Below are 27,552 nucleotides of genomic sequence, written 5' to 3' on the forward strand. Positions count from 1 at the left end.
CTTAGAAAAAATTTGAACTTTTTTTGAAGCAATCCCTATCTACTCTATTGCACTTCGCCTGGTCTGAGGTGGCGAAGGAAGTCTAGCGTAAAAGGTAGCGTTCAGTACAATGTGCGCGTTAGTGAATTTGCGTAGTTACGTCCATTGCGCAAATTCGCCAGGCGTAAGGGTGTGAAGTAACACTAGCAAATGTACGCTAGCGTTCGTTAGTGAATTTGCGAAGTAATGAAAATGACCAACGCTAGCGAATTGACGCTAGCGTTAGGCGCTTTGGCGCTTAGTGAATTTGCCCCTGAAAGTCTAAAGTGAGGGAGGAATAATATTAGTCCAAAGTACAGCATTAGTCCAATGCACTCAGAAGGTCTTGATAAAGGTAAAAAGGTTTTATTTACCTAGTACAGGTATGGGACCTCTTATCCATGATACTTGGAACGTGGGATTTTCCGGATATTTCCGTAGTTTTAAATAAAAGGGAATCTATGGAAGATGGTTTTCTGGATAAGATGTCCTTTACTTGTAGCCCAACGTTTCAGGCAGACTTCCTGACAAAGGTCACTGGCTGCGATCAAAATGCTGGACTCTTGTACATGTAAGGTCAAAAACTCACCTTCAAGAAACCCTTTGTGTTATTTTTTTTTACAACAAAATGTCTCCTTTTTCTCAGAGCTTTGAGGTTGCATGCATATCTTTTTCAGAAATGAGAAATCCACCTCAAAGATTCGGCCAATCCCAAACCGAAGACTGTAAATTGCATAAACAAAGTAGCAAAATTACAGGGAAAAACTCTGCATACAAAAAAAATAATAATAATAATAATCACCCTCATATCTAAAGTCACTTCACACTTTTAGGGTTTGGATTTTCCAAATCAGAATCCTGCAAAATAAATTGCACTGAATTTGGTGCACCATTAGCAAAATGACTGCTTGCTATATAGGCCTACAAATCTGCTGAAGATTTTTGGAGCAACAGCTTCAAATTGCATTAAAGTATTGGTACATGCTACTTTGTGGAATTGTGCATGTACACTGGAATTTTGGGAATTAACCCTCCAGTATGGATAATTAATAAAGTAGATGTAAAGTCTTCACCCAGTCACATTACTGCTTTGTAATTTCGAAAAACGGTCCGCACACACCAATATTGCAGTCGGGGATTGTGCCCCTTTTATTAATGCCACCAACAATCAATAATTGTTGTTGGTGGCATTAATAAAAGGGGCACAATCCCCGACTGCAATATTGGTGTGTGCGGACCGTTTTTCGAAATTACAAAGCAGTAAGGTGACCTGGCAAGGTCAACGGGAGACCAGCACCACTACGCAGAATAAGTGGAAGGAGGTGTGCGGTAATATAAAGTTTCATTCACCCAGTCACACCCAGAAAGATTTGATTGTAAGATGAATAGCTCAACTCCACATGGCTGTCTCACCAGAACTGAAACTCCTATTAGAGTGTGCCCTCTAATGTCAGCAGTGCTGCATAGCAATAAGCATGAACATAGAATGAACATATCCAAAAAAGGCACCCTGCAATTTATTCCTGTTTTGCAAATGAATCCTGAATTTGTGTTTTACGCTGTATAATACAGGGTCATTTTATATTGAATTAATTGATTAAAATATATGTGATTTAAAGTAAAATGATTATAACGTTCCAAGATCCCAGTTGATTATTACAATATTTAATAGGCGGTTTCCCAACTTTTAACTTAGGGGCAGATTTATTAAGGGTCGAAGTGAATTGGAGGGGATTTTCGAAGTAAAAAAATTCTAAAATCAAAGTAATTTTTTGGATACCTCGACCATCGAATAGGATACTACGACTTCCAATTTACTTCAAATTCGATTCGAAGTAAAATAGTTTGAATATTTGATCATTCGATAATCGAAGTACTGTCTCTTTCAAAAAACTTCGACTTCAATACTTTTAAACCTGCCGAAGTGCTAAGTTAGCCTATGGGGACCTTCTACAGCATTTTTCGAAGTTTTTTGAAGTTGAAGTAAAATCGTTCAATCGTACGCTAAAATCGTTCGATTCAAAGTATTTAATCGTTCGTTCAATCAAACGATTTTACTTCGACCACAGAATACACAAATTTGTTGAAAAAGTTTGACATCAATATTCGAATTCGAAGTATTTTAATTCGATGGTCGAATGTCGAAGTATTTTTTACTTCGAAATTCAACCCTTGATAAATCTGCCCCTAAATGTTTTGCAGAAGTATGTTATTTTTGCACATAGGGACAGACTTACCAAATACTTTTCCTGGCAGTCTGGAAACTGTATTAATGATTTGACACATTAATCAAAACTGATACTTGCGTCAATTTATCAGAATGTGTTTTTCTATTTTAAGTAACCAAACACATTCATTTCAGTTTGGTATTGCTGCTCATCCAGCTCGTCATCAGCACTGAGCACTAACGCCTACATTTTTCCAGGGCAGAATTTTTTTTTTAAATCTCAAAAGATTTTTACTATTTTAGAGAGTGATCATTTTACCATTTACTTATATATAGTGATTGTTGATTATTTGAGATTGTGTAGGCATTTCAATGAAATTACAGGCATGCACACTAGCAAGCCGGGCCAAGGATTACCTGATATAAAGGGCCCCCAAGCTTTGCCGCAGGCTATTTTGCATTATATTTGGGTGAATTCTTACTTTTCTTGATACTTTTGTAACTACAGCACATTGGCAGTAGTTTTACGTCTTTAACTTTGTTTTACATAAGGGAGAGTCCTGAATGGAAAAGGATCTAAAACATGAATTGTTAAAGCCTACGAGAATGGAATTTTGAAGTAGATAAATAAAGCTATAGCAATTTGAAACTGTATATTATTATTAACAGATAATGCACCATTGCTGTACAGTAGAAAAGTGTAGACATCAAACCTATAAAAACTGATTGGGACATGAGATACCTGTACTGAGTTCCGTGCCTGGAAGGTGTGCAAGTTGCATAAATATAAAGAACAGAAATATCTGAGGAAATGCTGTGGTAAAATCCAGCTAGCAAAAATTCTGTGATTGCCCCTTGGGAGATTGACATTCTCCTCTTATACATTTGCCGTATAGCTTTTCTAACTCTTCTGCCAATTGTTTTCTCTGCATATGAAACTTAATATGATAACGATATCCTGCTTTCGTTACTCAGGAACATGTTCTTCCTATTGACGACAAGGTTTTCTTCTCAATAGAAGGTGTGACACTTTCCTCTAAATATCTATTCAGTGTCCAGATTACTAGGATTAGTCCATTCTCACCATCATGAATTATTCCTCTTCATAACCTAGTGGTATGATCTAACCAATAACTACCAGCATCGTTGTGCTTTTGGACAGATCTCGGCGAAAAGAAATTCATGCAAGGATCCAAAACATGCTCAGTGTACAGATTTTGACAAGTGCCTTCCTTTTTTCAACCCTCGTTCAGGTATTTACAAGTTAATGGATTTGTGGCCACAAGTTATTAGCTTGTGACCACAGATTGACCATAAGGATTGCTATTCATTGTTCTTTTGTAATGTTTATTGTGCTTTGCTGACCTTCTTCTTCAAACTGCTCAAAATTAAAGGTTTTCTGCATATTTAGGGATGCACCAAATCTATAATTTTTGTATTTAGCTTTAATACTGAATTTGCCACTAAAGCTCCCAAATCTGCATTTTCAAATTTCAGAAAAGTAAAGAAATTGCATTGATTAGAAACATACAATTGGCACATTCTTTTGTTTGACTGACTTTTAGGAATTGGGATTCAGTTTGGCCTCATACTGGATTGGGAGGAATTTGAATACTACAAAAAGTGCTAGGATCCAGCCAAGTTGTATCCTGGATGTCTTTAGAGATCATTGGGCTCCTGGGCACCACAGAAAAGTCTTTTGCTCCAGTATGAGAAAAAGTCTGATATAATGGTTGTCCAACCTCCAACAGTTTTTGAACTACAACTCCTAGAATTTATGTAAATCTCTAATAAATTTTTCAGCTCCCCAGTTTTTTAGGGATTGCATTTCAATAAAGCTGTGATAGACCCTCATTTTGACTGTTTGAAGAAAGGGGGAGCGCAAAAAGAAAGTGTACTTGCTAGCTAGTGGTAGCTTATAAACATACACAACATGTATTGGTATATAATACAAAGTTGCAAAGATTGTGTCAAGGGTCAGTGCATATTGTATGAAAGATGGACTGATATTTGTTTGATTTATATTTGTTTATCTATCTATCATCTATCTATCTATCTATCTATCTATCTATCCATCATCTATCATCTACCTATCAATAATATTAATCACTATATACTGTGTGGGACATTCACTAAGATTCGTTGCTGCGCCAGCGTCCACTTCGCCTTGCTTCGCTGCACTTCGTCAGGCGTATTTTCGCCAGCGCTACGCAAATTCACTAAAATCCGAAGTTGCGCTCAGGGGAAGCGTAAGGTTGCGAAGTTGCGCTAGCGTTAATTCGCTAAGCAAAGCAAAGTTACGCTAGCAATGGTTAATTTGCATACGGCGCCAAATTCAAATTACAATGGAGGTATATAAAGCAGCACTACACAAGCTTGGGAAACCTTCAAAACAGCAAATAAAATTTTTATTTTGCCCTACACATGTGCCCACTGTATAGTTAAGGTGCCATGAGTTAGGAAATGTAGGGGGAAAGGAAGGGAGCCCCAAAAAATTTTGTCGATCTTTTTCAGCAATAGGGACTTAGAAAATGTTTTAACTTTTTTTGAAGCAATCCCTATCTACTCTATTGCACTTCGCCTGGTCTGAGGTGGCGAAGGAAGTCTGGCGTAAAAGGTAGCGTTCAGAATAATTTGCGCGTCAGTGAATTTGCGTAGTTACGTCCGCTGCGCAAATTCGCCAGGTGTAAGGGTGCGAAGTAACACTAGCGAATTTACGCCAGCGCCCGTTAGTGAATCGGCAAATTAACGAAAATGCGCTACGCTGGCGCATTCACGCTAGCTTTAGGCGATTCGTCATTTAGTGAATTTGCCCCTAAGATACTAATCATCTACCAATGTATCACTCTTTCTATATGTATTATCTCTATCTATCTATCTATCTATCATCTAACATTTTTTTTAACTTAGTTGATAAAATGCATCATGCTGTTACCAAGAGTAACACTAATATCCATCTAGATTATGAATTCCTGATGCCAATTTTATACAGGGGTTAACAATTCAGATAATTTTCCATGCTGAAATCCCAAGTTCTCTTTATCTGTTTTACAAGCTGTATGTATCAAGCCTTCTGTCTGTCTGTCTCTTTCTATTCTAATATTTACTACATATCTAGTATACAATCCATCCCAATAAAACCACTATATTAGAAAAAGCATAAGGCAATGGAAACCCCCTTTTCAGGCTGCACTCCTGGCATATTTAACAAGGAAAGGGTTATTTGTTTCTCATCAACATTTATGATGCTACAAAAAGTCTCCTGGCTTAGGAAACTATTTGATTTACCATATATTTGGTATTTTACTGACCGATACTGGTATTCAATTTACCAGTGACAATCCTATAGGGTCTCAGATGGTTGGACATGTTTGTAAATGTCATTGGCCAAGGTCAGGGTCACCATTTACTCACTTATGATGTTACAGATATATGAAAATGTTTGTTGTAAACTGTATATAGATGTTAACCTTCAGGCTAGACTTCCTGTAGTATAGATGGGAAGTATTTTCCCCACATTTTGCCATAATGCCCGTAAAGCTGTTTCTGACTTCAACAACTTGTTTTTAAACTCCCTAAGAAGTCCAGCGCCACAGTGTGGGAGCCTCAGAAAACATTACTTTCTGCTTTCAGAATTTACAGTAAGTTATAAGAAAATAAATTTTTACATAAAATTATACAAACTAACTTATGCTTTTCTCTTTCAGTTTTCATCTGGTGCCTCTGGTAAGTTTATTTTTACAGTTTCAGTGTATTTATTGTTTTATTTGCTAGCATACTGCTGACTTATTATTTTATTACCAGATCTTCAAATCACAAATGTGACAAGTCCAACCTCAGCTCAGCTTGTGGTAACATGGACCTCAACCTCCAGCTCCATCTCCTACTTCCTGCTGGAACTCCGTGTTGTAAACAATACAGCCATTGCCCTTGTCAGCAGCATTGCCAGTGCTCAATCGCGGTCAAAGCTAGTTCAAGGTCTTCGGGCAGGAACGCTTTACAATGTAACTCTGAAGTCATACACTAATACTGGGGCTGTACGTTCAACTTCTGTGCAAGCAGAGACAGGTAAGTATGTTGCCTTATTAAATACATCAGCACATGATTATCCATCTCTTTATCCCATTCCCAGTAAGGACATTTTTTATGCCCTACTGAAGCAAATTGAAAACACCTGATCAGAAAACCAGTTTAGTACATGAAACATGTTTGCAGAATTATTGTGAATTTATGTGTTTATGGTGAAAGAAAATAAAGCCTAATTTTATTTGTAATATATACAGGTATGGGATCTGTTATCTAGAAACCCGTTATACAGAAAGCTCAGGATTACAGGATGATTTAAAATTATTTCCTCTTTTATCTGTAAAAATAAAACAGTTCCTTGTACCTGATCCAAAGTTCCAAACTAAGATATAACTAATCATTTCTGGAAGCTAAACCAGCCTATTGGTTAATTTAATGTTTCAATGATTTTTTAGTAGACTTCAGGTATAAAGATCCAAATAATGGAAAGATCTGTTATCTGTTATCAGGAAAACTCCAGGTCCCAAGCATTCTGGATAACAGGTCCCATATATCTGTATATATTATTTATCAATTAATTGCAGCTTGAATAGATTAACCAATTGTAATTAATGTAATTAATGACTTTTTTTTTTTTTGTTTCTGGTGCAGTGCCAGCAACACCGGTGATTACCAGCACAAATGGGATCTCCAGCTCTGAAATCAGCCTAACCTGGAACCCCCAGGTGGGGGTAGACTACTACTTTGTGATGGTGTCAATGGGATCAGATAGCAATAATAAGACTTTTGCAGGAACACTAAATGGCACTGTGGATGGGCTCCAGCCTTCCACAGTTTACAACCTCACACTGTATGCTGTGAATTCTGCAGGCCCCAGTGCAGCCAGCAGGCGTGTCAGTGTTTATACATGTATGTTAATTCAACACACGTTAAGGAACTCACTTGTTATAAAATGATAAAACTCTTTCTCTTTGAACCTTTCAATTTTGCATTCACTGGAAATTTGTTATTTAAAGGCTATTATATTTAGTGTGCACTTTGCAGTTCTTGTTATAGGTATCCTTCTGTTAGAAAAAGGCAGGCATGCCTATTGTTTATAAATGGTTCTTATGATTCTTTGTCCATAGCCCCAAGCCTAGTGAAAATACTAAAAAAGAGGAACTTTTAAAAAACTAGAACTCTTATATGTACTCCATGTGTGCATAGGATAATTTCACTTTGAGCAGATTGCTGCTTCTTCTGCCACAGGGTAGCTTTTTGTCACCCCAAATATAATACTATGGATACTCATGGAAGTGAAGCCTCTTTTCTTGAGGCAACTCAATTCTGCCCCCAATGTTATGCTTTCACTTCTAAAATAATTGTAGCATTGGATTTGTCTAGGTGGTGTAGTTAGTTTATGGAGGAGGGTGCACAGTACTTACCAGCACTAAGCACTGATAAGAGCTGGTACGACAGCACTGCACATTACAGAGCAGAAAGTACAGTATGCATGTAGAAGGGACTGCAGAGGGCTTAAAGGAATTGTTCAGTGTAAAAATAAAAACTGGGTAAATAGATAGGCTGTGCAAAATAAAAAATGTTTCTAATATAGTTAGTTAGCCAAAAATGTAATGTATAAAGGCTGGAGTGATTTGATGTATAACATGTCAGTCAGAACCCAACTTCCTGCTTTTCAGCTCTCTTGGTTTACACTGACTGGTTACCCTGGTTACCAGGCAGTAACCAATCAGAGACTTGAGAGGGGGGCCACAGGGGTCATATCTGTTGCTTTTGAATCTGAGCTGAATGCTGAGGATCAATTACAAACTCACTGAACAGAAATGTAGCATGTGGCCCCCCTTCAAGTCGCTGACTAACTCAAAGTTATAGAGCTGAAAAGCAGGAAGTTGGATTCTGGCTGTTTTATTAGACATCTGTTCACTCCAGCCTTTATATATTACATTTTTGGCTAACTAACTATATTAGAAACATTTTTTATTTTGCACAGCCTATCTATTTACACAGTTTTTAGATTCACACTGAACTATTCCTTTAAAGGAGAAGGAAAGGTTAAAATTAAGTAAGCTTTATCAGGAAGGTCTTTATAAATATACCAGTAAACCCTCAAAGTAATGCTGCTCTGAGTCCTCTGTCAAAAGAAACACCACATTTCTTTTCCTTCTATTGTGTAAACATGGGCTTCTGTATCAGACTTCCTGTTTTCAGCTTAAACCTCCAGGGCTAGGGCTTGAGCATGCCCAGTTTGCTCCTTTCTCCCTCTCCCACTTCCTTTTCCCATCTCCCTCCTCCTCTCCCTACTTTAATCTGAGCCCAGAGCTATGAGTGAGCTGGGAGAGACTCAGGCAGGAAGTGATGTCACAGCAAGCTAATATGGAAGCTGCTATCCTAAACAAACAGAGAGAGCTTCTAGAGCAGTTTATTCAGCTACGGTAAAGCATTCTACAGAATAAATATAGCCTTCTTAATCTATTGGCAGTAAACTGTATTGGTAGCTTTCCTTCTCCTTTAAAGTGATAAATAAGAAGCCACATTATTTATATTACTAATCTAATGCTGTGATTTGTGTAGGGCTGGTATAATTGAAGTAGAGCCAAGCACTTGCAGATTTACTGCAAAAAGTTCAATGCAAACAAGCATACAAGCAAACAAGCATACAATAAAAAGAGTCAACCACACCCTCTAGTGTAATTACGTGGGAAGGGCCACTGCTGTGGAGAGTAACATGATAAGCCTAGCCCTTAATTAATAGTAATATGTCTGGTTTTGTAAAAAGTCATTTTGGGCTCAAATTAGTTACAATCATACAATTATAGAAAAACAATTTTTAGAAAAAGTGACCACCAAGAAGCTGGGGGGGGGGGGGATAAATCAAGTCCATAGATTAAAGTTCATAGTTTAAAGTCCATATTTTCAAAGTCTTTAAATGAACAACTCCCGGGTACTGCCATTCTGGCCTACCCAAAGGGTCAATTGCCCCTTTAGGACTTTTTACAAAACCAGATATATTGCTATTAATTAAGAGCTAGGCTCATCATGTTACTCCCCACAGCAGTGGCCCTTCCCACGTAATTACACTAGAGGGTGTGGTTGACTCTTTTTATTGTATGCTTGTTTGCATTGTGGATATCACTTGATAAAGGGCTTTGCCTGAAACATGTTGTGAAATAAAACTTTTTGTAGTAAATCTGCAAGTGCCTGACTCTACTTCACTTATACCAATATATTTGCCTTTTATGGACAAAGGCAGGGCAGAAGATACGTAAAAGGCTACAGTTGGAACCAGTTATTTATACAGATTTGTGTATGTCACTATCACTTACATGTGTAGTGCTAAAAAGTAAATGATGATAGGAATTATTATTAGAGCTAAATGAAAGAAAAAAGCTAGAAATTATTGTGGATCATGTATAAAAATGCATGGGGATTTAGTCCGCAGGTACAAAGTTTACTACAGATCTAGTAACCTATGGTAAACAATAAGCTAGTCTTTGCTTGAAAGGACCAGAAGTAGGGGTAAGCAGGCAGAAGAGGTAAATGCCTAGTGCCCCCACAATGCACCCTAGACATGTGCCTACCCCTAGTTCTGATCCTGCATAACATAAACCCAGGTTTGGACTGGGGGGCCTGGGGTTCAGTGGGGCTGTGTCTCCGGGCACCCCTTCGGGCCACCTGCCGCAACCCTCATTTACCCCGCCACACATGCACCCGTGCTCATATAATGTTATTACCGTGACTGGCCTGGAGAAAGGAGGTTGGGTCTGGGCCAGCGGGTCCCACAAGAGCCATGCCCTACCTGATTTTTTCCCGTGGGCCCAGTCCAACCCTTCCTCAACCCCTAATTTCCTTTTCAACTCTGCTATTATGGATAAATTAAATAGTTAAATTGTGAAAATGGAGCAGAATTATGTTCTTTATATGTTGAGTATATAAGAGATAGCAACCATAGGCTATATTTTTTAAAGGATAAGTAAACCTTTGAAATAAGTGAATGTAAAACTGATGAGGGGAGTATTCTAATCCTTTTTGTAATTTACATTCATTATTTATTTTGTTTTTATTCCAAGATATTAAGGGATACATGTACTGTTACTATAAATGAATTGTTACAATAGCGCCACCTGCTGGTCAGTTTCCCACCAGTCTGACCACCAAGTAGTCAAGGAAGTTGCCAGGAAAAAGAAAGAGGCTGCTATGATGTTCTTCTGCTTACGAATTAAATTAAAAACCTCTCACATCTTTCCTAAGCAGAAGAACATCAGAGCAGCCTCTTTCTTTCTCCTGACAACTTCCTTGACCACTTGGTGGTCAGACTGGTGGGAAACTGACCAGCAGGTGGCGCTGTTGTAACAAAATCCATTCATATTAACAGCACATGTATCCCTTAATATCTTGGAATAAAAACAAAATAAATAATGACTCTAAATTACAAAAGTGCTTAGAATAACGTCCTCGTTATTTTTATAATCACTTATTTTAAAGGTTTACTTATCCTTTAAAGGATAAGTAAACCTTTAAAATAAGTGATTATATAATTTTGATTATAAAAGGATTTTTAAATATTTGCATATTAATAGTTATTGCACAAGTTCAAGAAACGTGTAAAGATTATATTTTGTTGTTTTTTTTATCCTTAAGTAACACAAGCTCCTGGAATCGTCTCTGTGACACCGGTTTCAAGCTCCTCTGTCACACTAACATGGACACGTGTTGATAATGCATTAATGTATGGAATTTTTGTTTATGAGGAAGGCCCTATCAACAATCTTCTATACATCATGAAAACAACAACTTCAACTATCACACTGAATAATCTGCAGCCCTGTACAAAATATATACTTAATGTTGCCTCATACAATTGGTTTTATGTCATTGGAGGGAAAGCTGAAGTGCCATACAAGTATGGAAGTAAGTAAGTTTAGGCTTTTATTGTAAGAGATTGAAGGAACAATTCAACCAATAGGACATTGTCTCTTTCCTCAGTTCCAGATCTGTTTTAATAGAGAAGAATTAAAGGGTAGTTCACCTTTGAGTTAAGGTTATGTATTGAATGTTCAGTAACCTTTAAATTGGTCATCATTATTTATTTTTATAGTTTTTAAATTATTTGATTTCTTCTTCTGACTCATTCCAGCTTTCAAATGGAGGTCACTGACCCCATCTAAAAACAAATGCTTTGTAATATATACAAATATATTGTTATTGCTACTTTTTATACTCATCTTTCTGTAGAGGCCTTTCCTATTTATATTTCAGTCTCTAATTCAAATCAATGCATGGTTGCAAGGGTAATTTGAACCCTAGGAACCAGATATGTTGAAATCACAAACTGAAGAGCTGCTGAATAAAAAGCTAAATAACTCCAAAACCACAAATAATAAAAAATGAAAACCAATTGCAAATTGTTTCAGAACATCGCCCTCTACACCATACTAAAAGTTAACTCAAAGGTGAACAACCCCTTTAAATAGTGAATGGGTAGTGGCCAAATAATTCCAATTTATTAATATGGAAATGTATAGCTGGTTTTAATGGATTTTTAATGAGAGATCCTAGTCAGAATTTCATTGATAACTCCTTGACACTGCAGAAGTCATTTAGTCTCCTGGTGTCCTGTCCCATTACGGAGCAACCTTCAATGGTTGCCTTGTTTACAGGGAGAAAATATTTTATATTTCTCTATTTCTTTAAAAAAAGACTTGCAGCAGAAAAAATGTTAGGCTAAGTAAGCACAAACAATTACATTTCAGTAACTATAAAAAAAAGAATTAAACCTATGTGACCCTACTACTAGGCAGCCTAGTGGCTCTGGCAGCAGCAACTATTACGTTAAAACTAGGGTTAACAAGGAAAATGGGGGCAATCATGACTCATCCTTTCATCTGAATAAACTAAGGGAGTGTTTTATATGGAAACAGAGTGGGTCGTTGGCAACTGGCAACTTAATATGCTAGAATTAATATGAAACTGCAGTTCATTTATAAAGAGCTAACATACAGTATTCTGGAGGACTATACTTTGGGGAGAAATTCAAAGTCACAATATTGGTATATATGATTCTCCACTGGGGCAGCGTGTGTAGTAGAGTGGCTGGCACTGATGTTTCACAGTGCTGGGACCTGGGGTTTTATTTTAGCATAGACATGTGCTTTCGAGTATTTATAATAGGGAGGTTTGATTTTAAGTTCCACTAGAGGAAGAACGTATGTGAATGAAACAGCACTGCAGACTTTTTTGGTGTTATGAATAATAATCATTTACCATCTAGCTCAGTCTCCTGTCCTTGCCGTTTATCAGATCTGGATCCCCCACAAGGCATCACCATACAATATTCCAGTTACATGCAATCTGCCCTGATATCCTGGGTGCCCAGTACTGCAGCTTCAATATATGTGGCCACAGCCACATCAGACAGGGGCCATGTGGCCATCTGTAATACTTCTACTACCAGTTGTGAAATTCAGGATCTCCACTGTGAACAAAAATATGTGGTGAGTGTTGTGGCACAAACAGGGACCTGCTACAGCAACAGCAGCAAGGAAAGCACAGTAGAAACAGGTATGTATTGTGTTACACAGCTGGTGCCAATTCTCCGTAGGCACATTCATCTTTTGTCTACCCCTAGCTCTGACCCTGTGTAATAACAACAACCCCTAATGGCCTTTTCAGCTCTTAAATTAAATGGTTAAATATGGTGCCACTGGTTGGCTTTTTTCAAATGATACGCAGGGGTCTGTACTGATATTATATATATATATATATAGTTTTACACAAACATACACAATGCCATGAATTGAAAGGAAACCATGATATTTTGTCTGTGCTTGTAGGGTCAAATTCCCCCACCCCCTTAAGCTGGCCATAGACGCAAAGATCTGGTCCTACGAATCGAGGATTCGTACGATTTTCGGACCGTGTGTAGACAGTCCCGACATTTTTCGTCTGGAGATCGGTCGTTTGGTCGATCGGACAGGTTAAAAGATTTCTGTCGGCTGTGGGTAATATCTCTGCATGTATTGCCGATTGTACGGTTTTCAGAGGGAGTCTGTCACTAGCTTTGTCAGACATAACTATCGTACGATTGCTGTCAGGGGCAGAACATCGGCTCATCTGTTCTTTTACTACTTTATTTGATCTGAATGGTTAGTGGCAGGTTGGGAGATGGGAAAGTCCGATCGTATGATGATTCGTACGATCGGATCTTTGCATCTATGGCCAGCTTAAGGCTCAGTGATTATTTAAACCCCTCATTCACAATTTCCCATTGTAAAGAGATGGATTCTGGCACTTAGTCCTTCTGCTTTCCAGAGAATCTGTGCACCACCCACTATAGGATGTTGAGGTCCTAGACTGTATCACTTCACAATGGAATAATGACACTGTGAGCCTAAGGGGATTGTGAAATTGTACATATAGGTATCATGGTTTTCTTTCAGTCTGTGCAATAAGGTATGGCTTTGTAAAATAAAAATACATCAATATTTATTTTTGGAAGTTCAGATGGTTACTTACGTCCAACTGAATGAGCTGAAGTCAAAAAGAGGGGTATAGTTTATTTTTATAAATCTCTTGTTCAATTGAAATATGTTGACTATTCCCCTGTTTTACAGCCCCTTGTGCTCCAGAAAATATCACAGTGACGGGTGACTGCCAGGTAAACACCATTATGTTGCAATGGAGTCCAGCTATTGATGCCATTCAGTACACTGCCTATGCCTTAACTTCAGATCACCAAATGCTTGAGTGCAGAAATGTTGTACCAAACTGCTTCTTTATAAACCTTCTGTGTGGGACAGAGTACGAAATGAGTGTGATGGCAACCAGTGCCAAAATAAATAGCTCCAGGAGTCATGGGATCAAAGCAAGAACAGGTGAGTACAGTAGTGATATTATGGACATCCTTGATGAGCAATGTGGAGTTCTGTTTTTTATATCATGTATAATGTACTTCCATATGGGTATTTTTATGCATTTAGTGACATACATCTGGAACTCTGCATTATGAAAGATAATAAAGTAAGGTGCACATGGTTGGCATTGGTTACGTTTAGACATATGGAGCATAATTAAGGGCTTACATTCCATTGTGGATAATAATTATGTATATATCCCAATGCTTTCTCTAGTTATCATCAATAAACAGACAATTTTGTGCAGTAAGCACCAGATTTATTTTGCTGTTTTTTATATTGCAGCTCCCTGTGACCCTGGTAATGTGGCTGCTGTTCCCAACTGCAACAGCAGTGTCCTAGATGTGTCATGGGGCCTGTCAAATGGAGCTAACACCTACATAGCACTTGCTCAGGGAAGCAGTGGACATACCTACAACTGCTCATCTGTAAGCACCGGCTGCCAAATTACAGGGGTACAATGTGGAGACAGTCTGTCAGTGACTGTTATTGCCTATGATAATTACTGCTCCAGCTGGAGCAGCTCCACTGATGAGATTGTGACAGGTCAGTATCCTTCCCTACACTGGCTTCCTAAAGATCATTTCAGTGGATTGTTATTGTAGAGAAAGGATTTCTTACAGTTACTTACTGAGGGAAAATGGCAGAGCTGGAAGAGAGTCAGCAGTCCCTGGGGGCTCCATGACTATGAAACTAGAGAGGACAATGCTTCTCTTAAAAACACCTGCCAGTGTTCATTTCGGTGTGCATTTACTGCAGAGTAAAATCGAAACTTGGTCAAATCTGAGCTTTTACTCTACTGTGCACAATGCAACCATAAGTAATCCCTCAGACAAGAAAAAAAGGTGACATAGCAGTGGCCCAGTGTATCATTTAACATGATCCTAATTCATGACCATAGTGATTGTTATCACTGTGGGGGGGGGGGTCTAACAAATTGCCAACTTCCCCATCCATGGGTAACCTTTTCCTTGTCCTTTAAAGATGGCAACATCAGATCGCTGTGGGCCTTTTTATAGACATTTACATTTAATTATCCAGAACTGTACTAATGGCCTGGAAAGTGGTTGGCTTGTTAAAGTATAGTTCAACTTTACATACCATTTAAAGGAGAAGGAAAGTCGTTTCACACTTGGGGGTGCCAAATGTTAGGCACCCCCAAGTGGCCTGGAAAGTGGTTGGCTTGTTAAAGTATAGTTCAACTTTACATACCATTTAAAGGAGAAGGAAAGTCGTTTCACACTTGGGGGTGCCAAATGTTAGGCACCCCCAAGTGAATGTATTTACTTACCTCAAACCCCGGCCAGGTGCTCCTATCAGCAGAAAATTTCAATGGCCTGAGGTTATACCAGTGAGCACCACAGAGCAATCTTCTTCTGGCTTCTTCCTGCTTTACGTGGCTGCGCATGCGCATAAGAGTGAAAAGCTGAACTAAAAAGCCGGCTATTTCATTCTACTGCGCATGCATCTGACCCTGGAAATTTGAAGAAAGAAGAAGCCAGAAGAGGATTGCTCCGTTGTAGCCCAAAAATGGATATGGTGGACATACTGTAGGGTGTAGTCTTAATTGTCCCAGACTGGTGGACATGTCTGGGAGGGAATAAGAAAGATTTTGGAACCAAACAGTGGCTTCTGCAGCTAGAATGGATCCCTGTTTGTTTCTTGGGCAACTCACAGAATGTAGTCACAAGGTCAAAGAGGGATTCGGGCACGAAACTGAACATTACAATGAAAGCTCCACAATAAAATAAAAGTCCAGTGACACTATGTGCATTCAGTGTAGATAATATAAATACAGATTAAGACAATGAGAGCAGATGAAAGTGTTTAATTGTGTGTATAACTATTACCTTTTGGGAGGAACCCATTAAAAGTAAATACAAACTGTGGGATCTGGGAAATGTAACCTCAATTGAGATTTTATACTTCCCATTTCAGCCCCATGTACACCAACAATTATTACAACTGAAACTGACTGTAATAGCCAATCCAGCTCAGTTCAGTGGATGTACAGTCAAGGGGCCATTCTGTATATGGCTCGTGCTGTCAGTGCTATTGACAACTCTGAATATTTCTGTCAAACCTCCGATCTGCGCTGCACCCTGACGGATTTACCTTGTGGCCAGATGTTCACGGTATCTGTGAAAGCGAACAACTTCCAGTGTGATAGTGCTTCTAGCCAAGAAGTGGAGATCTACTCAGGTAAAATGTTTGCTTCTCATAACAGTCCTGGATAAATAACTTTCAGTAAACCATTCAGTTTGTGCTGAAGATAATTGAAGATAAAGGAAGTACTGAAAGTAGAGATAATAACTCTGAACAGCTAACATGTATGAATAGTAACCATATTGTCATAGACCTATATGGAAGTAAATGTAGAATTAGCTGGAAACAATGAAGTTACTGGTATCTCATCCAAGCAGCTTTAACTTCTACTACATATTGTATATCATGATGCCTTGGAAGAATGTAAACCTTTAAAGGGGTGGTTCACCTTTAAGTTAAAGGAAAACTATAACCCCAAAATACATACTTGAGCAACAGATATATCAAATTAAGTGGCATATTAAAGAATCTTATCAAACTGGAATATATATATTTAAGTAAATATTGCCCTTTTACATCTCTTGGATCATGATGGACTCTGTACTGCCTGTACTGCTGGATTATAAAAGTGTATGGAGAACACGAGAAATACTAGAAGGGTTAATGAACAGTCATATTTAGAGGGTGACTATACTATTAACATGTACATTGTTGGGTGGTATAAATGGAGTTCAGTAATACTGACGACAAACATTTATTATCTGTGCCCTTTAGTCCCATGCATTCCAAACAGTGTTTCCTCTGAACTTGACTGCACTCTGAACACAGTCCTGGTTCAATGGTCCCCTGACTCTGTAAATACAACATACACTGCAACAATAGAAGAAAAGGGTATTGGTTTTCACAGCTGCGCCACCCAGGAAAGTTATTGTGTAGTCCGTGATCTCAGTTGTGGACAGAATTATTCTGTATCTGTGAAGGCAGACAATGGTCAGTGTACATCTACTTCTGAATGGACAGCTCCATCTTTAACAGGTATGTTTTCTGCAGCGCTGCCTTGCTCCTCCCCACAGCACAGAGCAATTTGGTACATTCTTTTTTTCAGTTTATAATTGCTTTTATGCTATGCAATATTTACTGAGCTACATGGTTTAACAAAGATGTGACTGAATGACCAGTTTAAAAAACAAAACAAAGTCTAACCTACTGTAAAAAAAATATCCAAGTAGAATATTAAATGGATTGTCAAAAAGTAATAAATTGTTTTGTACACTATATTGATTATATGGAAAACTGCTCTGGAGTTTTGTTAAATATTTTGTCGCAAAAAACGCTTTGCGATTGAGAGGTTTTATTACATACTCTGGGCATTTAAGCAAAAGCCATTTGTTCACAAACATTCTGAGGAAGTTGTAGAGGTCTGTAATCTGTCAAAAAGGACACAAACATGGTCGCTAACGAAACACATTACATTCCCCCATAAGGGTTTTTTTTTAACAATATATATATATATATATATTATGCCTGCATTTTACCAAATATGGCAGTATCAAAAATATTTAAATATGTTATTGTGACATGTACCCTATGCCAGTAGCCAGTGATTATTTATGTTAATAGTTTGTACTTAGTATATATGTACTTAGTATATAAATATATAGTACTTATTAGTTATGTGGTTGCAGCATTGTCTGACAGTGAAGAGGATCTGTGAAGTTCAACAGCCAGTAGGCAAACTCTATTCACTGGCTAATCAGAGGGGCTTATAAAATGAAGTCTGTGACAGAGAATATGCAAGGACTTGCCAGTTGGAGTTTTCAGTTGGGGGCTTAGACTGAGATATTAATAAAGAAGTTATTTATTTTTACCCTGTAATTGTGGTTACATTATGGGGCAGATTTATCAAGGGTCAAGTGAAAAAAATTAGAATTTCGAGCTATTTTTGTGTACTTGACTAGGGAATAGTCCAAATTTGATTCAAATTTGAAAAAAATTAGAAAACTCAAATATCAAAATTTATCATGTACTGTCTCTTTAAAAATGTGACTTCGACTATTCACCAAATTGCTGTTTTCAGCCCCTTGCAAGCCTACTGAAATAAAAGCCAATAGTATCTGCTATAACAACAGCATGCAGATGACCTGGTCTAAAAACCAAGCTTTTGGTATAGATATGTATTTTTAGTCCAGATGCATAGTCCTGCTGGACAACAGCGTGCCTGCCAGTCAACATCAGAAGCCTGTATTACTGAAGCCATTGAGTGTGGAACAATATATGAAGCCACAGTCACAGCTGTGATCGTCAAATTTGAAAAAAATTAGAAAATTCAAATATCAAAATTTATCATGTACTGTCTCTTTAAAAATGTGACTTCGACTATTCACCATCTAAAACTTGCCAAATTGCTGTTTTAGCCTATGGGGGTCCTCCTAGAACCTATTTGGAGTCATTTGGTGGACTTTGAAAAATTTCATTTTTTTTTTTTTAAAAACTGAATCGAATTCCATCGAATACGATGTAACTTCATATGATTCAAATTTGAACGAAAACAGCCTATTCACCTGAAAAAAAAAGCCTTAGATTTTTTAAAAAATTCGGTTGATATTTTTTATTCGAATTTTGAAGTTATGGGAGTTCAAAAAAAGGGCCAGAGTATGAAAAATCTCGAAAATTGAGTTAGAATTTTTTAAAAACCTCAAATCGAATTTGGATAATTCCGTAGTTGAATTTCAGAGTTTTGACCATAAAATTTTTTCAATGCGATCCTTGATAAATTTGCTCCATAGTGAAACATACATTTAATTAAATTCATATATATTCAGGGATAGGGTTATGGGGAAGAAATCCAGATTTTCTAAAGCCAGACTTGTTAATAATTAATGGCTCAAATGTAGTCACTTTTATAGTCTTTATTTTAGTCTCTGCTATTAATATAATTGATTATCTTTGACAAAATGATCCATATTGTATGTACAAATATCTTAAGTAATGGTTTATAAAATATAATTTGTGATCTATTTTCAGCCCCTTGCAAGCCTACAGAAATAAAAGCCAATAGTATCTGCTATAACAACAGCATGCAGATGACCTGGTCTAAAAACCAAGCTTTTGGTATAGATATGTATTTAGTCCAGATGCATAGTCCTGATGGACAACAGCGTGCCTGCCAGTCAACATCAGAAGCCTGTATTACTGAAGCCATTGAGTGTGGAACAATATATGAAGCCACAGTCACAGCTGTGAGCGTCAACTGTGAAAGCAAATCAAGCACAATATATACGGTTCCAGGTATGCCCTGTATAACTTGATGTGGTCAATTGTGCAGAAGGCTGTGAAATTATTTTACTCACTTATCATATCTATTATAAAAATATACATTTTTTTACTTTGCTTTTTGTACAGTGAATGTTTCATGTAGTTATCATGCTCTGATACTAAAAATAATATAAGTATACTTTTCACTGATGATTCTCTAACTCCAGAAACCTTACTTATTATGAAATATATACTGTGAAATACAATTATTAAAAGACATTTTGAAGACCATATCTCTTCTGCTTCATGCCCTTATGTGGTCACAGACCTTCCATTTATTCGAATACAGTTATTGCAGTTATTGTGTCTCTCCCAAAACGCTTGGGACCTGAATAAAGAGTCTTTTTATAGTGTGGAGCCCCATTTCTTAAAGTGGACCTGACATCCAGACACAAAAATCTGTATAATAAAAGTCCTTTTCAAATTAAACATGAAATCCAATTTCTATTTTTTATTAAAGAATTCATAGCTGTTGTAAGATCATTTAAAAATCCCAACTGTCAATCAAATATTGTCTGCCCTCCTCTATGCCAGTGGCATAGAGGCGGGCAGACAATTATTTTCACTTTCCATTCAGCACTTCCTACAAGTCACTGCTCTCCCCACATTCCCCTGTTCTCTTCACCATTTAATTGTGTAGCCAGGACATGGGGATGGACATCAGGTCCCCCATTCTGGTGCACAAACAAGATTCTGAGATGATGCAAGACTTGCCTTAATAAAACTGTCCACAAAATGGCTGCTTCCTGCTTGTTATAATTATGAATTCCCAGACTGAAGTAAAGAAGATTCAAATAATTTATATAGTGTAATTAAAGTTCATTGTGCTTGACTAATGTGATAAAATAGGATTTGGAATGTTTTTTTTTGGTGACTGGTCCCCTTTAATAGCAAAGAATATTTATACATTGAAGAAAACCAGTAGGATTATTTTGCCATAAAAATAGGTTTATGCATACTAAGATTTCAGAGCTCTCTAGATAACATTTTTGGAGTAATAGATCCCTACTGGGATATGTCAGTAATGGTACATTAACCCATCAATATAATAACCTATAACCATGTATATTATTTCTAGTTATTAGTTGCTATTTATTTGTATTTCTTGTAGCAGCAACTAAATCCAAACTTCTAAAAATTAATAAAAACTGTTAATGCTGCTCCATTCTCTCTAAAAAAAGAGTATCAGCAGGAGCTTGCTACCTCCACATTGGCTTAATGCACAGCAATGATACATCATTGGTAAAACAAATAAATATGGGCATATTTGGGTTTCTCGGGTACAGCAAAGGTAGGTTCTGCTTATTATATGGTCATACTTAATAGTCCTGGTCAACAAACAGGATGCTTTATAATTATAAATGTTGAATTGATATATCTTGTCTTTTTCCAGTACCATGTTCTCCTAAACAACTAACTGATACCGTTGCTCCTGATTTTGTGGTTCTGACCTGGAATAGTGTGCCTGGAGCTTTGAACTACACCACAGAGATAGCAGGTGGTGGTATAGAGAGGCATATTTGCACCACTATAAATACATCATGTTCAATGACTGATCTTCTTTGTGGCCACCAGTACAGTATGATAGTAACAGCTGCTGGTAAGCAGTGCAATAATGTGAGCGATACTCATCAGTTTCAAACAGGTAAGTCTCACCGTGCTAGACTATTCTACAAGTTGTATACGTTATGTGGTTCTTTCTAGATATGGTATTTGACTTAGGTATCAATAGTAGTAAACAAATATAAATAAATGTAAACTTCAAAATGAATATAAAAATGCATTTTTATAGGCTTTTATTTATTGCTTTTATCAAAACAAGAAAGTTCTTATTCAACCTCAAATGTCCCCATACACTTCAGTTATGAAACATCATAAACCATGAGATACGTTTTTTTTTATTGATTATATCTGCCTCGGTTTTAGTTTCTTGAGCTGGGGTTGTGGTTTAATCCGTTTTCTGACATAAAAAGTAGACCCAGCGTCTGCCAGGAGTTACAATATGTTCTCCAACCAGAGAAAACGTCTCTAGGGAACAGTATTATTGCTTTGGATTATATTGGCTTAATATGAATACCATCATCCCAGTCATCTGTATTTAGTTGAGGTGCATGACAAGCCATTTTTTATTTAGCAGCTCACCAATGGTTGTGCATTAGCTTTTATATGAAACACACCAGCTGTTTTTACCAGGGCCGACTTTACATTGTAGATATTGGCAGTTAGCAGCATGCCCACTGGTTTTTCTTAGTCCCGGAGCTTAGTCGATCTCTCCCTCTGCTCCTTATAGTAGTAGAGATATATTCATGACATTCTCATCAGAATTAAATACAGCCTTTCGAACAGGGGTCTCCAACCTTTTTCACCAGTGAGCCACATTCTAATGTAAAAATACTTGGGGAGCTACAGAAGCATGAAAAAGTCCCTGGGGTGCCAAATAAGGTCTGTGATTGGCTAATTGGCAGCCCCTATGTGGACTAGCAGGCTGCAAAAGGCTCTAGTTGCCATTAAACCTGCTTTTTATGCAACCAAAACTTGCCTCCAAACCACTAATTCAACATCAAACAACAGAAATATTAACGGGGTTGGTGAGCAACATGATGCTCACGAGTCACTGATTGTGTTTGAGTAAAGGTGGCCATACACGGGCCGATAAAAGCTGCCGACAGACTGTGTCGGCAGCTTATTGGCCCGTGTATGGGGGCCCCCGACGGGCTTCCCCGATCGAGATCTGGCCAAAAGTCGGCCAGATCTCGATCGGATGGGACAGAAAATCCCGTCGGATCGCGGCTGCATCTGTTCGTTGATGCAGTCCCGCGATCCGACCGCCCGTTTACCGAATGCTAGGATCCGATCGTTGGGCCCTAGGGCCCACGATCGGATCTGCCCGATATTGCCCACCTCAAGGTGGGCATATCGGAGGGAGATCCGCTCGTTTGGCGACATCGCCAAACGAGCGGATCTATCCATGTATGGCCACCTTAACCCTCCTAGCATTTTTATCAGAATTAAATACTTTTCCACAAAATGAAGAGGGGCACCTCACATTTACTTTATTTTTTTAAGAATGGGTTATGCCATGAGTAGCCGACCTGAAATAGTCTCAGGTCTGAAGCTTCACAGTACCATCTGTGGATCACTTCTCGTTTGCAATCTTGCCCTAAATATGTAGCTAGATTTTCGTAGACCCTGGGAGTGCTTTGCAAATAAGTGGTCCACATTGATTTGTGGTATTTTACCTGGTTCTACATAAAGCATTAATCTAGAGCCTAGTATGTTTCTAGATTATTTTTAAATTACTGTATACTTTTTACAGCTCCATGTGTCCCTCAAAATGTTCTTGCAAGTCTGGATTGTACAAGTAATGTTGTAACCGTATCATGGAACAGTAGCCTTGGCGCTAATAATTACACCACAAAAGCAGAGGGAACAGATGGACAAACATATTTTTGCAACTCCACAAGCACTTTCTGTGACATTGCTGGCTTAAAATGTGGCCACTCATATCAGGTAACTGTAGAAGCAGCCAATGAAAAGTCAAAGAGTGGGCCCAGCATTCCAGTTCCAATTGAAACTGGTAAGTTTGCAGTTTCTATTCTGTATCAACTTCAGCATTGTTGAGTTTTACTTATTTTCAGTACCATGTGGTCGCAGATCTTCATCTATATGTATATTATTTACAATTACTTTGAATAATAATAATTAAAACCAAAACTGCTTTCTAACATGCTAAAGGGAGTAAGTTGCAGAGCAGGACTTTCACATAGGTTTTAGGAAGCCTTTTAGGAAAATGGCATGTTATAGATCCCAGTACATGCAATAGTCCAATGTTGAGCCAGTTACCTGCCTAATTGGGTTTTCAAGCAAGGAAAAATATTTTAGCACTTACGTTTGCTATGTTGATTGCTTTAGGCCACATTGCTGCCAGTAACTCTGGGTATGGGATCTGGCCACTCTGTATGCCTAACAAACAAAAAATCTGTGCAACTCTCTTATGTTTATGTAAAGAAATGTACATTTGCACAGTATCCGAGTGATATAGCTACAATTATAATCATTCTGTTTCATATTTTAATTAACTGACTCTTGGGTTCTATTATGTGCTGTGATGGGGATAAACATAGTTAATATAGTTTATAAAGTAATCTGCTTTGTGTGACAATTTTTTGCCAATATGGGGAGGAAAACTAAAACAGGGTCTCTTGTTTTTCAGCTCCCTGTGTTCCTGTGGCAGATTCACCACAACTCCACTGTAATAATACAGTCTCTTTAGCTTGGGCCACAACACTAGGTGCAAATAATTATGTCTCCAATGTTACTGCACCTCAGGGACAACCACTTTCCTGTGCTACATCAGATACAGGTTGTATTATCAGCAGTCTGCAGTGTGGACAAGTATATAATGTGACGGTAACAGCGTTGAATGCAAAGTGCAGCAGCCCTGCAAGTCCTCCATCCTCCTTTACAACAGGTACAGACTATATGTCTCTCTCTTTCTATAACTTTATTTCCTCCATGTAATGATCAAATATTGTTTTTATCAACTTAGACCACTCTCTGTAACAAATAACATTTTTTTTTATATACACGTGTATTTGGATAAATATACCCTATTAAATACAGGTATGGGATCCATTAACCAGAAAGCTCAGAATTACAGAAAGGCCGCCTCCCATAGACTCCATTATAATCAAATAATCCACATTTTTAAAAAGGATTTCCTTTTCTCTATAATAATAAATTAGTAGCTTGTACTTCATCCAAATGATAAGATATAATTAATCCTTATTAGAAGCAATACTGGCTTATTGGGTTTATTTAATGTTTACATGATTTTCTAATAGACTTAAGATTTGAAGATCCAAGTTACAAAAAGATCCATTATCTGAAAACCCCCAGTTTCCGAGGATTCTGGATAACAGATTCCATACATCAAAAAGTGTAATATGTGGTATATAATTAAAAAAAATACTTATTTATAATGCTTTGGTAATTTCTCCTACCACTAAGCTTCACATTTGGTGTGAATTCCATAATTCAAGGCTCTATAGGCTCCATATATAAAGTGCAATACACTTTCTGCCAGAATCATACTCTGTAATGGGCCTCCAAATGTGTAGTGTATTGTAGTGTAGGCAAAGAAGAAGCTACCATAGTTAATAACATTGCCTTAGAATTTAGATCTTACTCTTGCTTTATTAGATATGCTGATTTATATGCAAATTTACTATACTTTTAATACACTTTGCTGTTGTCAGTATAGTCTGTAAACTGCTTAAAGATTACAGAATATTATTGGGTTTATATGAGAAGCTGGTATCTGTGAGGCTTTTTCAGGGTCGGACTGGGGGGCCTGGGGCCCACCGGGACTGCAGCCCCCCGTCCCCCTACTATGATGCCATGGTGCCATCCTCTGCACGCATCCGCACACAGCGCCACCCTCGGCATGCATGCGCTTCGTCAAAATTTTTTTTTCTTTTTTAAAAATGAGAATTGTGAGAGGGGTTCTGGCCTGGCAGGGGCCCATGAGGGTCTGGGCCCACCGGGTTTTTTCCAGGCCAGTCCGACACTGGGCTTTTTACACATTTATTAATGTGGCCCTAAGTGTCCCAACCAATGTAAAGCTGGCCACAGATGCAAAGATTGATCGTTCGAATCCTCGATTTCCCCATCTCCTGACCTGCCACTAACCATTCCGATCAAATAAAGTAGTAAAAGAACAGATCAGCCGATGTTCTGCCCCTGACAGCAATAGTACGATAGTTATGTCTGACAAAGCTGGTGACAGTCTCCCACTGAAAATCGTACGATCGGCAATACATGCAGAGATATTATCAGCAGCCGACAGAAATGTTCTAACCTGTCCCATCGACCAAAACGACCGATCTCCGTGGGACAAAAATGTCGGGACTCTACACACATGGCCCGAAAATCGTACGAATCCTCGATTGGATTGGATCTTTGCGTCTATGGCCAGCTTAATAGCCTGCAGTTTCCCTAGATCTTTTTTAATGTTAATGTGGAGCCTATAAGCATAAGTCATCCAGATATTAAAATTAATAAAAATGTCAAACAAATTTGCAGGTAAGGGGATTAGGGGTTATGTAGAAATACAGGAAAACTTGCCCAATTCAGTGCCCCAGAGTAACATATTGCATCATCTTAATTATTTTAACTGCACTAGATTACTAACAGCTAACTGCTGACTTGTTGCTTTGGGCTACAGGACCAGGGAACATTACTAACAAATAGGGATGTAGCGAACTGTTCGCCGGCGAACTAGTTCGCGCGAACTTCGACTGTTCGCGTCCGCCGCAAGTTCGCGAACGTCGCGCGACGTTCGCCAATAGGCGTTCGCGTCAAAATCGGTCGCCCATTCGACCATTCGATCGCTAAAATCGAACGATTTTCGTTCGATTCGAACGAAAATCGTTCGATCGAACGATTAAAATCCTTCGATCGTTCGAATCGAACGATTTTCGGATGATCGAAGTTCGCGAACAGTTCGCGAACAGTTCGCAAATTTTGCCGGTGTTCGCGAACGGCGTTCGCGAACACATCGGCGGCGGTTCGCTACATCCCTACTAACAAATGAAACAAAATTGCTTCACACAATTAAAAAAAATCTACTTCTAGGTTTTCACTGTTGAGAAACAGCCAATGTTTTATTCAGCCCCCACACACACAAAAATACAATGCATACAAATGGCAAATAATCAACTGTTAAACTTATTTTCTTTCAACACAGCTCCATGTACTCCACAAAATGTTGTGACTAAGCTGGATTGTATAACGAATGTGGCAACAGTGTCATGGGACAGCAGTGCAGGTGCAGAGCTCTACACCGCTAATGTTGTTGGGGGCAATGAGAACCTTCACAGCTGCAATACCACCAGTTTGTCTTGTGATATCATGGGGCTAACCTGTGGGCAAATGTATACAGCAACTGTCACAGCAGCAAATGAAATATGCAAGAGTAAGCCAAGCTCAGAAGCACAAATACAGACCGGTAAGTCTCCAGTTCCATTTAGCAAGCTCTGCTATTTAATATGAATTAAAAGGATGGTTCACCTTCAGGTTAACTTTTAGTGGAATAGAATGGCCTATCGTTAGCTATTTTTCAATCGGTCTTCAGTATTTATTTTTTTATTGTTTTTTAATTACTTCTTCCAGCTTTCAAACAGGGGTCACTGACCTCAGCAGCCATAAAACGATTGTTCTGTGAAGCTACAACTTTTTTATTGTTACTTTTTATCTTTCTTTTTAAGCCCTCCTCTATTGATACTCCTGCCTCTCTTTCAAACCACTGCCTGGATGCTAGGTTAAATTGGACCCTAGCAACCAGATAGCTGATCCAAACTGAAGAGCTGCTGAAAAAAAGCTAAATAATTCATTAAATGCAAATAATAAAAATAAAATGAATACTAACTGCAAATTTTCTCAGATTAGTGCTCTTTACATCTTTACATCATTCTGATGTTAATTTAAATGACTATGAATACATAACATTTGGGAAAACATAGACAATGACTAAATCTGTTTCATGCTGAGACCTGCTGGTATCTTTCTCTGGCTCAAATATTTTTCCTGTAAAAACATAGTGATGTTAACACTTTGATTTAAATGTGATATATTATTTTGTGCAGCTCCCTGTGCTCCTGAGCAACAGCCTCCGCAACTGAACTGTGAAACCAACACAGCAACCTTATCCTGGGGCCAAACGTTAGGTGCAGCTCAATATGTCTCCAATGTCACTGCACCAGGAGAACAACCTCTCTCTTGTGCAACAGAAAACAACAGCTGCACAATCAGTGAGCTGAAATGTGGTCTGATATACAATGCGACAGTGACTGCAATCAACAATCAGTGCAGAGGCCCAGAAAGTACCACAACAACAATTATAACTGGTAAGCTATGTATCCATGTCCTTTTTATTGTTCATAATCTAAAGACTATTACTGGAAGGTGTTGTTTCATTAATCCTGGAATATTAAATAAGTAATTTATAGCAGCCATGAGTACATGATTAATAATTTGTGTTAAAAATTCTAAGCAACTTTCCAATATAAA

The 27,552-nt window shown here is 38.1% G+C and overlaps 1 protein-coding gene across 1 annotated transcript in view; it reads left to right on the forward strand.

Moving 5' to 3' along the window:
• The first annotated feature begins 3,838 nt into the window (after positions 1 to 3,838).
• The window catches only part of LOC121403697 (tenascin-N-like), a 33,315-nt gene continuing 9,601 nt past the window's right edge, over positions 3,839 to 27,552 (forward strand). Inside the window, exons 1-16 of the mRNA XM_041591501.1 lie at positions 3,839 to 3,892; positions 5,893 to 5,911; positions 5,990 to 6,253; positions 6,863 to 7,120; positions 10,850 to 11,119; positions 12,509 to 12,769; positions 13,822 to 14,082; positions 14,407 to 14,667; positions 16,060 to 16,323; positions 16,942 to 17,202; positions 19,192 to 19,455; positions 20,876 to 21,127; positions 22,799 to 23,059; positions 23,696 to 23,953; positions 26,231 to 26,491; positions 27,129 to 27,389. Of these exons, the coding sequence (XP_041447435.1) occupies positions 3,839 to 3,892; positions 5,893 to 5,911; positions 5,990 to 6,253; positions 6,863 to 7,120; positions 10,850 to 11,119; positions 12,509 to 12,769; positions 13,822 to 14,082; positions 14,407 to 14,667; positions 16,060 to 16,323; positions 16,942 to 17,202; positions 19,192 to 19,455; positions 20,876 to 21,127; positions 22,799 to 23,059; positions 23,696 to 23,953; positions 26,231 to 26,491; positions 27,129 to 27,389 (3,730 nt within the window). The remainder of the gene's footprint in view (positions 3,893 to 5,892; positions 5,912 to 5,989; positions 6,254 to 6,862; positions 7,121 to 10,849; positions 11,120 to 12,508; positions 12,770 to 13,821; positions 14,083 to 14,406; positions 14,668 to 16,059; positions 16,324 to 16,941; positions 17,203 to 19,191; positions 19,456 to 20,875; positions 21,128 to 22,798; positions 23,060 to 23,695; positions 23,954 to 26,230; positions 26,492 to 27,128; positions 27,390 to 27,552) is intronic.

Source organism: Xenopus laevis, chromosome 4S, assembly GCF_017654675.1.
Source record: "Xenopus laevis strain J_2021 chromosome 4S, Xenopus_laevis_v10.1, whole genome shotgun sequence".
In the NCBI taxonomy this organism is placed as follows: Eukaryota; Metazoa; Chordata; class Amphibia; order Anura; family Pipidae; genus Xenopus; species Xenopus laevis.